The 12,489-nt window shown below is 43.8% G+C and overlaps 1 protein-coding gene across 2 annotated transcripts in view; it reads right to left on the bottom strand.

Annotated features, from left to right (window-relative positions):
• Positions 1-12,489, bottom strand: part of BIN3 (bridging integrator 3) — a 46,128-nt gene that overhangs the window by 19,205 nt on the left and 14,434 nt on the right. For both annotated transcript variants that reach the window (XM_058550542.1, XM_058550541.1), the window contains exon 2: positions 2,996-3,044. In XM_058550542.1, the coding sequence (XP_058406525.1) occupies positions 2,996-3,044 (49 nt within the window). The remainder of the gene's footprint in view (positions 1-2,995; positions 3,045-12,489) is intronic.

Below are 12,489 nucleotides of genomic sequence, written 5' to 3'. Positions count from 1 at the left end.
TCAACGTGGCGGGACTCTCTTCTGCCTTGACTTCATAGAGCGCCTACCTAGCTATGAATCTAAGTGTGTGCTTTCCTTTGTGTGTGAGACTCAGGGTCATCCTTGCTTCAAAGAGCTCTTCCATCCTCCCAGGTTACGGATGGAGGTGGAGCTTTTTCTCACCACACCAAGGTGCTCCAGCTACTTTATAAACTGGGGGAGTGGGAGGTGACTAAGCAGAAGGCCAGGATTGGGAGGTGGGGGAGATTTCTGTTCTTCCATTTCAGCCCCAGGGGTCAGCCCCTGCAAAGAACATGCCATTCCAGCCAAAGCCTCGACAATAACGGAATGTGCGTTAATAACCTAGGCACAGGAGAACAGTGAGGGCAAACACACAATGCTTTCTTTGTGTCTGACAGTTGGGTGCCTTGAGTCAAAAACCTTCTAAAACTCCCTGAAGATAACACGAGCATTTCTTCCCATGACAGGGGTGCCACGACTTCCAATAACCCAGGCAGCCACATCTGCTCCTCTCCCTGAGTTCCTGGGCAAGAATAAGAGAGTGTGTCACCACTGGGGGCAGCTGCCTGAGATGCTGAGACAACCGCACAGCCCTGGCCTGTTTTGGGGGCCAGCAGGGGGCTTGTGGCGTGGAGAACCAGACTCTGAAGAGGCAGGATCTTGCTACATGTACTTGAGTGCCTCTGGGGAGTTGAGGAAGCAAATAACTCTATTCCAAGCTGTAACTCGGCTTTGATTCCCTGTGAGAGATCAAAGGCCCAGCCTACCATTTCATTGCAATGGGGAATCTAGCTGCTGGAGACAGGTTGAGTCCCTGGCGGTTTATAAAGAGAGGCAAATCAACCGTCTTCCTGTAACGTAGTTTATACTTACGGAGGGCTTACTACATGCCAGACACTGTGCTAAGTGCTTCAAACGCACCAGCTCATGCAAGACACATAATACGCAATGACACAGGTACTAGGATCACCCCACTTTACAAAGGAGAAGGAGGCTCAAAGAGAGTTAGGAACTTGCCTAAGGTCACATTGGCTTGTGGCTGAGCCAGGATGGGAATCCAGGCAGGGAACCTTCCAAATCCGGCTTCTTAACCATTATCTGATGCCCAGTCTGTCTGAGGGACCTGATGCCAGAAGGTAGAGGACTACAATTCCATCCCAAACGCGACTGATGCCAGGAAGGGAAGAGGGAGGCCATGGGCCTGCAGGGGGCCATCCGCAGGTGCTGACGGTTTTCCCAGACTGTGCATCTGCCCCTCCTCTGGGGAGTCCTTGCTACTCCTCAGATGAAAAGACCCAGAGATCATTCTGGCAACAAACTTTGGCAAAGAAGCTGGAAACTGCATTCTAGCTTATACTTTTCCATGGAGCACAAAGGCCATCTCAAATAAAGGTTGGGGCTTTAGGACGGTTTTTTGTTTGTTTTCTTTTTGTTTTTTGGTAGTGAGTATTGGGAATAAAAGTCCCTTCTCAAAACCACTTCCCTTTCAGATCTGCCCTGGATTAAACTCTGGAGACTCAAAGCCACACCTTCCCACTTCCTGTAGCTGGTTAGAACCCAACACTTGCACGCCCAGATTCTTTGCGCTTCAGCTGAGAGCCTCCACAGATGGTCAGCCTCTGCATGGGAGGTAAACTTCGAGTTTGGCCATGGCCTGCCTCTGCTTGAAAAGAGGAAGGCTCTTTTAACGTGGACCCATTTCCTTTTAAGTAACCTAATTTTGGATTTCCCAATGATAAAGCCATTGGTCAGATGTGTGCTGAACTTCCCTTCCTGCCAAACTGAAGCAATATCTTTCCTGTAGTTCTGAGTCCTGAGCCAAGGAGGGCTGAGGTTATTAAGACAAGAACCACCAGGGGCTGGGATGACAGTCAAGGGCCTCCAGCAGGCTGACGGTGCTGGGCTTCCGGGAGCTGTCACAATGAGAGGGGCGTTATGGTGTCCCATGTTAAAACCAAGAACCTTGCTCACATTTGTGGTGAGGGGGTTGAAGAGGCCATTCCTTACTAGAATTCCAAAACCTCGGGAGATCTCCACTGCCTGAGTGAGGCAGCATAAGGCAATGGAAAGAATACTGAACAGAGGTTCAGGCTCAAGTTCTAATTCCAGCTCTGTCTGCATTTGGTTTTCATAACCTTGGAAAGTCACTGTGACTCCATGGGCCTTGGTTTCCTCATCAGGAACAATCAGGAGGTTGGACCAGATGATCTCTAACGACTTCCAGCTCTAGCTTTCTAAGAGTCTATGATTCTCTTCCCCTCCCATTCTGGAGATACAATAGGGATATGAACTGTGGGCTCACAAAGGGGGATAGGATTCAATTACCTTCTCCCACTGAGTGACTCTGTCCTCGCTAAGAATGCATTTAGCAGTGGAGAGAAAGGGGCCTGGTCTTTCACGCAGCCTGAAGTCGCCAGAGATCAATGCCTGGGACATGGCCTTGGCAAGGGTCTATGTTTCAGGAGCCCTCTTAGGAAAGTGCACACAGCCACGCCAGATCCCAGAGATGGGCTGTTCAGAAGCAGTGTGCAGTCACACGCCACACGACGACGTTTCAGTCAACGACAGACCACATATATGACGGTGGTCCCGTGAGATTAGTACCATAGAGCCTAGGTGTGTAGTAGGCTGTACCACCTAGGTTTGTGTAAGTACACTCTATGATGTTCATACAATGAAATCACCTGACGACACATTTCTCAGAATATATCCCTGTCGTTAAGTGACGCGTGACTGTATTCCTCCTCACCTTTGTAATCCATCTTTTCCACCTGCCCTAGGAGGTGGAGGTGCCCAGGCTGATCTGAGGGAGGAAAATGTCCCAGGACCAGAGGCCCCTGCAAGCCCCAGTCTATGTGAGGTTCCAGTGCCACATGACTGGGAATAATAAGGGCCAGGTTCTGCCTTCCCAGCCCCATGATGTGTTGAGTCAAAGCTCTGGTTCAATGTGAAGGCCATGTGAGACAGAACTGAGTCTCAGAATCAGGTTACTCACTGTTTTGGGGACTATCTGCTTCTTGGGCTGCCCAATCTTGAAAGGAATCCTACAAGAGAAAGAGACAATGAAGGATGTTAGGAGAAATGGAGAAGGATGTGGCTGAAAACAACTGATGACGTAGAGGCCATTTTCCCCCAGGAGGATAAAGAAGAGTAGCAGTGGCTTGCTGGCCAGTACAGTATCGTGTGCCCTGTGCGTCTAGGACCATCAGCAGCTCTAGGAGAGGCATCCTCTTGTGGACAGTGTCAGATGGAGGTCTTGGGCACCACCTTCTGCCCCAGGGCATCTTTTTTACTAGTAGTCTGTCATTTAAATACATTGCAAAGGTGAAGGCAGGTAAGGGGAGACACTGTATGAATAACAGTCACTATAATTCTTGTGTCTTGAGGAGCTGCAAAGTCAGAAATTACAGGCTCACTTGATAGCTATCACCCTTGAAAACATGCCTTTAAAAAACACCATAAAATGGGCCGGCCCCGTGGCTTAGCGGTTGAGTGCCCGCGCTCCGCTGCTGGCGGCCTGGGTTCGGATCCCGGGCGCGCACTGGCGCGCTGCTTCTCCGGCCGTGCTGGGGCCGCGTCCCACATGCAGCAGCTGGAAGGATATGCAGCTATGACACACAACTATCTACTGGGGCTTTGCGGGGGAAATAAAGAAATAAAATCTTAAAAAAAAAAAAAAAACAAACCACCATAAAAACCACTGATCAACCGTATCAGGTGCTTTACTACTGCTCTATGGAGGGACAAACTGGATCTGAAGGGCTTCTTGTATGGCTAGGGAGAGATGACAAATTGTAGGGGCATTAAGGACCAGCCAGGCTGGGTTATGTCCCAGGAGAACTGACAAAATCTAAACGCAGCTAACTCAGAGAGGAATCTGAAATCCAGCCCAAGTCTGCCTTGAACGTGCTAGGAAGCTCTGCACCTCAGGTTCCTCACTTGGAGGTGGAAGACAGCTTGGCGTGATGAAGGAAGGAAGGTCACGGTCTAGGAGTCTAGACCTGAGCATTAACCCCGCCTCCACCTCCGATGAGAAGGCTGCCCTTTGGCAGGTAATGATGGCCCTGAGACTTAATTTCCTCCTCTGTGACGTGAGAGGGTTAAACTAGGTAATTCAGAAGCTTCCTTAAGGCGCTGAAAATTCTATGATTCTACAATTCTGAAAAGAAAAGAAGTGCGGCCAGGCTAGAAGGCAAACACAGCGCATCCCAACAGTGACAGAAACGCAGGCTCCCCTCTGCCCCCAGGAGTGAGTTAAGCACCCCTGGGATCAACTCAGGGAAGAGGCTACAGCAGGAGCCCTGAGGGTACAGATTAGACCCCACTCTCACTACTCTCCTTTCCGTGCTCAGGACCCTGAGAGTCTCTTCCATTCAAACCTCCCGCTTCCACTGCTGCACCACCCCCTCCACCAGGCCCTTCCCTCCACACCACCTTCTCCCTGAGCCTGGTTTCTCTTGCCTCAAACTGACCAACACTGTTGCTAAACCCAACGGTATAATTAACCACCGATAATAACCCCAGACAACAATCTGGTTGAGATGGGCCAGCCTGAGTCACAGTGGTTTAAATTTAATTTCTGGAGGACATCCTGTTTATTGTTAACCCAGCCCCATAATTTGGGAGCGTTAACCATTTGGGGGCTGGCTGATTCACGCGGCTTTTATAAACAAATAATCTCGGGCTATATAATTACCAGGGGAAAGGGAAGCTACAGAACTGAAAAAGAAAGACAAAACGAAATGGCCATTTCCCTTTCTCAGACCTAAAGAAGGAAGGTTAAGGGGAGATGAGCTCCTTAGTCCCCTCCCCCGGCCCCCAGTTACTTTTCCCAAAATCATATTGGGTTGACTGACACAATGGTTTTGGACAGTGAATAATAGCCCTCAAGGACCATTTTGGTGACAGTAAAAATGAGGTCCTGGTGGCAGTGAGAAAAGATTGGTCCTGTTCTGTATGAAGCACGTTGTGGTATAAAAAACTCTAGACCAGGAATCAGAAAACCTGGTCTCTGCCTCTGACTAGTTTTGTGATTTGATCACAATCTCTCTGGAGCTCAGTTTCTTAAACTACAAAAGAGTGGGAATAGATGGTCCTTTCAGCTTACCTAAAACTTGAATTCTAAGCTGAATTTCCATTCCAAGAACATGGGGAGTAGGATGAGAATTCTACAGAATTCTCAGAGTGGTCTTCAAAATGATTCCAACTTGGAGTCTAGTACTACAGACGAGGTGCAAAGAAATTTGGCACTTAGATTCCATTATTTGTGGTGCCACAGCCTCTCTCTACATCTTAATTTAGAATCACAGTATTTTTAGAACTGCAAGTTACCACAGAAATTTTTCCAGTTCAGCCCTCTAAGTTCGTAGATGAGAAAGCTGATCTGGAGAGGTTCAGTGACTGGCCCAGGGTCGTTCTGCTGATTCACAACAGGACCAGGAACAAGCAGTTAGGGCTGCGCCTTCCAGTCTAGTGTTCTCTCTACTACTCATAGTTCAATACTCTTTCACACGAATTTGTTACACGTATTTGAAGGAACTAGGAAAAATCATCTGATCAAAATACCTAATCTTAAAATACTGTGGAATGTAGAAGGGGAACCTTTGTTCTTTAAGAGAATGGAAACGAAGGAGGACACGCTATAAGGAGGAGGGAGGCTTTCGCTGAGGTGCGGGTGCTTGCTATGAGGTGTGGGTGCTTCTGCACCAGCACCTGGGATCACACACAGCTTTATCACACTCTTCCGATTATTTTCAACTGACCTCTTCAAAAGCCATCTCTGCCTGCTGGAAGAATGCCTTTTTAGGAAAAATAAACTTTTAATTTTAAAAGTTTTAGATTTACAGAACAATTGTGAAGATAGTAAATAATTTCCATATATTGCACATCCAGTTTCCTTTATTATTAACATCTTATATCAGTGTGGTACATTTGTCACAATTAATGAACCAATATTGATATATTAAAGTCTACACTTTAGGGCCGGCCCCGTGGCTTAGCGGTTAAGTGCACGCACTCCGCTGCTGGCGGCCCAGGTTCGGATCCCGGGCGCGCACTGATGCACCGCTTCTCCGGCCATGCTGAGGCCGCGTCCCATATACAGCAACGAGAAGGATGTGCAACTATGACACGCCACTATCTACTGGGGCTTTGGGGGCAAAAAAGGAGGAGGATTGGCAATAGATGTTAGCTCAGAGCCAGTCTTCCTCAGCAAAAAGAGGAGGATTAGCATGGATGTTAGCTCAGGGCTGATCTTCCTCACACACAAAAAAATAAATAAATAAAAATAAGTCTACACTTTAATCAGATTTCTTTAGTTTTTACCTAATGTCCTTTTTCAGTTCCAGGATCCTACCCAGGTTACCACATTACATTTAGTCATTAAGTCTCCTTAGACTCCTCTTGGCTGTGATATTTTCTCAGACTTTCCTTGTTTTTGATGACCTTGACAGTTTTAACGAGTGCTGGTCAGGTATTTTACAGAATCTCCCTCAGCTGGGATTTGTCTGATATTTTTCTCATGACTAGACTGGGGTTATGGGTTTTGGGGAGGAAAAGGTGAAGTGCCATTCTCACCACATCATATTCAGGGTCTGAGCTATCAACATGACTTATTACTGTTGATATCCACCTTGGTCACCTGGCAGCAGCAGTGTTTCTCAGGTGTCTTCACTATACAGTGACTCCCTGCCCACCCCCACACCCCTCTTTGGGAGGAAGCCACTATGCACGGCCCACACTTCAGGAGCCAGGAGTTACACTCTACCTCTTCGAGGGCAGAGTATTTGCATAAATTACTTAGAATTCTTTGGAATTCTTGGAATTCTACATGGGATATTCCTATTCTCCCCCATTTATTTATTCATTCAATCATTTATATCACTATGGACTCATAGGTATTTATTTTATACTTTGGTCAACACTACTTTATTTTGTTGCTCAAACTGTTCCAGCGTTGGCCACTGGCAGCTCTTTCAGCTGGGAGATCTGGGCCAGTCACTGAACCTCTCCAGATCAGCTTTCTCATCCACGAACTGAGAGCGCTGAACTTGAAAAATTTCTATGGTAACTGTGTCCTTCTGACACACCCACATCTGTGTGTGTGTGTGTGTGTTTTGTTTGGTACTTCCTTACTTTCTGGACTAGGAGATGCTCTAGGCTTATCTTGTACCCAGTCCTAGACTGGGTACTTCTTAAATCAGCAGTCAGTGCCTCTATAATATGGTCTCAACCTTCCTTCCAGTCTTCTTTCCCTTTCACCCAATATAACTACCCTGATTCAGCCAAGTGGCTGTTCATTAACCCCCCAAATCCAGACTCCTTATAACTTCCTGTCCCCAACTGGGACATTTTTGAGTGCAAAAATGTCATTAATAATGTCATCAGGACAATAGGCATAAAACTTGGATTGACCACGGCAACTAGGACATACGGCCACCCCACCCATATGGAATGCTTTCCCTTCTCCCAGCTTAATCAAAGCTGTTCTCAAGTCCAAAATCTTGCTTACATTCTTCTAAAAGTCTCAGAATTTATTTGGCATTTTAAAATATTTTACCTTTTACAGTTACTTACAGTTTATCCCTTTAAAAAGTAAAACATGCTAATCAGAGAAAACTTGTACTTTATAAAGTACAAAAGAGACAGAGAAGAGAGAGAGAGAAAAGAAGGAGGAAAAAAACCCAAAACAGCCCACAGTTTCATACCTAAAAGATAATCAAAATCAATGTTTTGGTGTTAATTATCTAGATTTTTTTTTTTTTTTGGTGAGGAAGATTGGCCCTGAGCTAACATCTGTGCCAGTCTTCCTCTATTTGTATGTGGGATGCCACCACAACATGAGTTGATGAGCGGTGCGTAGGTCCATGCCTGGGATCCGAACCCATGAACCCTGGGTTGCCAAAGCAGAGAGGGCGAAACTTAACCACTACGCCACCAGCCCGGCCCCTAGTGTTAATTATATTTTAAAAATCAGTAGAAAGAAAAAAACTGAAGCAAATATGCCAAATGTTCGTAGTGGTTAATTCTGGATGGTGAGAATATGATTACTGTTTTCTTCTTTGCACTTTCCATGTTTTTCAAGTAAACTAAAAAAATCCCTTAAGTTTTCTTCTTGACTACAAAAATAACACCTGATCAGTGTCAAAAACTTGGAAAACATGGAAAAAGATAAAGGACAAACACACACAAAATCCCAAAGAAAAATAAACAGTAATCCTCTGAATCTCAGCGTGTACATCCGTATATGTACATGTGTATATATGCATATTTACATAACGTTTAAAAAATAAAGGAAACATATATTATGAATGTTTTTATATGGCAATACGTAGTTTTCATCAGCCTGACTTTTAAGAGCTACCTAGTATTTCATTGTACACTTTGCCACTAGTTTTATTACTGTAACCCACATCACTTACTGGTGGTTAACTCAACAGTTTCAAAATTTTCTTCTATTATTATTATTTTTTTAACTATTATTATTTTTTTTGTGAGGAAGATCAGCCCTGAGCTAACTCTGATACCAATCCTCCTCCTTTGTTGCTGAGGAAGATTGGCCCTGAGCTAACATCCGTGCCCATCTTCCTCTCCTTTATATGGGACGCTACCACAGCATGGCTCAACAAGCAGCATGTCGGTGTGCGCCTGGGATCCGAACCAGCGAACCCCGGGCAGCCGCAGTGGAGCGCGCGCACTTAACCGCTTGCGCCATGGGGCCGGCCCCTCTTCTATTATTAAAAAAAACTCTAATAGCTAAATCTTTGTGCACATCAAGGATTAGTCACATAGGATAATTCTTAGAATTGGAATTGTTAGGTCAAAGGATATATACATGTTCAAGGCTTTGACACATTTGCCTAATTGCCCTAGAGGGACCGACTGAAACAGTTTACATGTTTTAAAAGACTGAAATAGTTTACATTTTACCACCAGCCCTTTGCCCTGCATATCAGTGTTTTTTCCTGGCTTAGTGTTTGCTTTTCCCTTTTGTACACGTGTGTTTAATGTACAGAAGCTTTTGATTAGCATGCAGTCAAATCTACGAAGTCTATCTTTATCCTTTATGATTTCTTCTTTCGGTTCATACTGAGAAAGCCCTTCCCTCTCCACCCCAACATATAAAAATTCACCTATATTTATTACTGATTCCCTTTTATTAATCTAAGTTTTACTTTTATCAAAGTTATACCTGTGCGTAGCTTAATAAGGCAACAAGGTTTGTTAAGTAAAAATTAGATTCTAGGCCCCCCCAGTCTCATTTGCCTGAGATAAGCACTTTCTGCTCTGCTGCTTGTGCTGGTATGCTTGTACTGCTTGTATTGCTATCTCTTGATTGTTAGGTGTTAGGAACTAGCGGTTGACTTTTTATTTTGGAAGAGGAAGATTCAACGAGACCAACAAACCTCTTTTGGGCTTCCTCCCCTAATACACAAAGACACGTCTGCAACTCCTCCTCTTAATACAGTTCTGTTGTGATTTGGTTAGATCAATGCTAAGTAAACTATTAGAAGCACAATGTGCTTTATTTTCCTTCCTGCATGTGGCAGCCAGCAGATTGCTCAGCCTCAGCCAAGCCTTCAGAAGAATCGCAACCTCTAGAGTTCCCAAGCCAACCCCCCCAGCTAAGACTAAGTTGTGGGGTAATTTGTTACACAGCAGTACATAACTAACACCACATAATTTTTTGCTTTCCCTACAATGAATAATTGTCACTTTTCTTTCATTTGCTTAATTTTCTATGTACTTATCCCTCATTCCATCTCAGTAGTCTAAATGTACTCTAAATACATTCACTCATATCAGGTACTCTACCATTGTCACTTCCTGAAGCAGTCTCTCCTGGAGCCTTTTGATCTGCTCCAGTCTGGTGGCCTCCACTCCTGGTGACAGCTAGGACCCTGGGCTCTCCCTTCCCTATCCTCACAGGGATTCCTTTCGCCTCTCTCCTAGGATTTTTTCCACCTGGATTCCCTGTCCTCTTTCTTAGTTTACTCCTCATTTGGGTGGAGAAAAAGTGTGTGGGAGATAAGTTTTGAGACTTTGCATAACCAAAACCCTTTTTATTCTACCCTCACACTAGTTAGTTTGTCTGGGTATAGAATTATAGGCTGGACATATTTTCCTTCAGAATCTCAAAGGCATTGACTCACTGGCTTCTAATTTCCCAGTACTGCTGTGATGGTGAAGTCTAAAGCTGTCCTTTGGATGTGATGTTTTTTATTTTTTTTATGCAAGCTTACAGGATCTTATGTTTGTCCTCAGTGGTGTAAAATTTCACAACCATGTACCTGTGGGTCTAATTGCATCCATTGTGCTGGCTGGACTCTTTTAGTCGGCAATTTATAATCTTTAGTTCTGGGATTAAAAAACACTTTGTTGTTGTTGATTTCTTCCCCCTCATTTTCTGTTTCTTATTTCTGAAATTCTTCTAATTCCAACGCTGATCCTCCTTGGCTGATCCTCTCATTTCTCTACTTTTCAATTTTTCCTTATCTTCTAATACTTCTAAAGAGTTTTTCATTTCTGCTATCATATTTTTAATTTCTGAGAGCTCTTTTTAATTTTCAGGATGTCCTTTTTATTTTTATGATATCCTGTTTTTATTTCATAGATGTTTCATCTCTCTGAGGATCTTAATGATAACTTTAAAAAAGTATCTTCTTCCTTAATAGTCTCAGTTTCCCTTCAATTGCTTTTTTTCCTGTTTTCGTCTCTATTTTTCATACTAAATGCTTCCCTTGGATGTGTGGTAATTCTTGGTTGCCTGCTCACACATATGACTGGGGACAAAAAAAACTGACTAGAAGCTGTGAGTAAATGGATAATGTCTGTCTACTGTGTAGGATGATCTGGCTGAGCAGTTTGGTGGGGAATCCCTGATGTCAGTATCTAATCTTTTCTCCTAGGCAGGTAAGATTCCCTAGAGAAGATTCTTTCACTCTCTTGCCTTGGGAGTAAAGGCCCAGCTCAGCGCCTAGGAGTTCAGTGAGCAGAAGAGGTCGTGTGTGTGCTGGGGAGGGGAAGGGGTGTGTCAGCACCCACATGCATTCATTCACACCATCCTCCGGCCTTCCGGAGTCCTTCTGGGAGTCCTACTCTCAGCTTGAGGTGCTGGAGGTGGGTCTGGGTTTTGTGGGCCTGAAGCTCGTACAACTTTGCATGCCCTTTTAAAGAAAAAAAATACAAAATTATAAATACAAAAATAGGCATGAAAGTGAATATTTATTTAGACAGAGAAAAGAGCATAACAAATTACAAGTTACAACAGCTGACAAATAACCTGAACATCAGAAAATCAAGAATAACCTAATATTTTTATTAATCATCTGCCTGACACACCTCTATATTTATTTTCCTACAATTTTTGGCTACATAGTCTATGATTGCCTCTTCATGTGACATAGAGTTGGTAACATCATTTTCTTAGAGAGAAAAGAAGATAATTCAGCCTTTCCTCTAGTATGGTTGATTGAAATTTGTTTTCTATCACTGACAGTTTAGAAAAGACTTTTTTCAGCTTACTGATAATATATAAATTTTAGGATTGTTGTAAAATTTAGGAAAATCTCATGTTTCTTTCATAAATAAGCTATAAAATTTCAGGGCACATTTCAAGTTTTTGTGTACAATGACTAATCTTAAATGCTCTCCAAATGAATGAGAGTCACTGGTTTGTCACTGATGTCCTTGTAGGAGGGCATATCATGAGTTTTATGTTATCGTCGTCATGTCTGTCATGTTAAATCCACCAGAAATTTAAATGTTTTATCAATGTGTTCATATGATTTGCTCCTCCTCTACATTAACTGGACTATCAAACAATCAACACTTGATCTCATTCTCATAATGAACCACTAGCTTTTGGTACAATTTGAAAATGTTCCACTATATTTTACTTGATTTTAGAATAATATCTATTGATTTAATTGCTAACCTTTGCCACTTTTGTTTTGTGTTCCATTATTTTTTATCCAAATTTTCCCTTAGTTTTTATTTAATTAATTAATTAATTATTTTGTGAGGAAGATCAGCCCTGAGCTCACATCTGTCGCCAATCCTCCTCTTTCTGCTGAGGAAGACTGGCCCTGGGCTAACATCCGTGCCCATCTTCCTCCACTTTCTATGGGATGTGCCACAGCATGGCTTGACAAACCATGGTTGGTGCACACCTGGGATCCGAATCCCAAGCTGCCGCAGCGGAGCACGCGCACTTAACTGCTGTGCCACTGGGCCAGCCCCTTTCCCTTAGTTTTTAAACAAATTTAAAGATGACCAAAAGAGGTACCCTTCATATATCTCCAACTTAGGAATCCATAATTTCTCATCTGTTTTATTAAAGTTTTCCAAAAATGTCTTTACAAATTGCAGTTAAAAGAGCTTACTCCCAGTTCAACCACCACCCCCAGATCTATTCTCAAAAAGGCCCAGGCTCCTCCAAAGCTGCCTAACATGAGGGGTACTAGAAAGGACAAAGGAGGAAGCGAAGGC

Source organism: Diceros bicornis, chromosome 11 (genome assembly GCF_020826845.1).
Source record: "Diceros bicornis minor isolate mBicDic1 chromosome 11, mDicBic1.mat.cur, whole genome shotgun sequence".
Lineage (NCBI taxonomy): Eukaryota > Metazoa > Chordata > Mammalia > Perissodactyla > Rhinocerotidae > Diceros > Diceros bicornis.
Note: the sequence above shows the minus strand (reverse complement) of the source record. Positions and strands in the feature narration are given on the sequence as shown.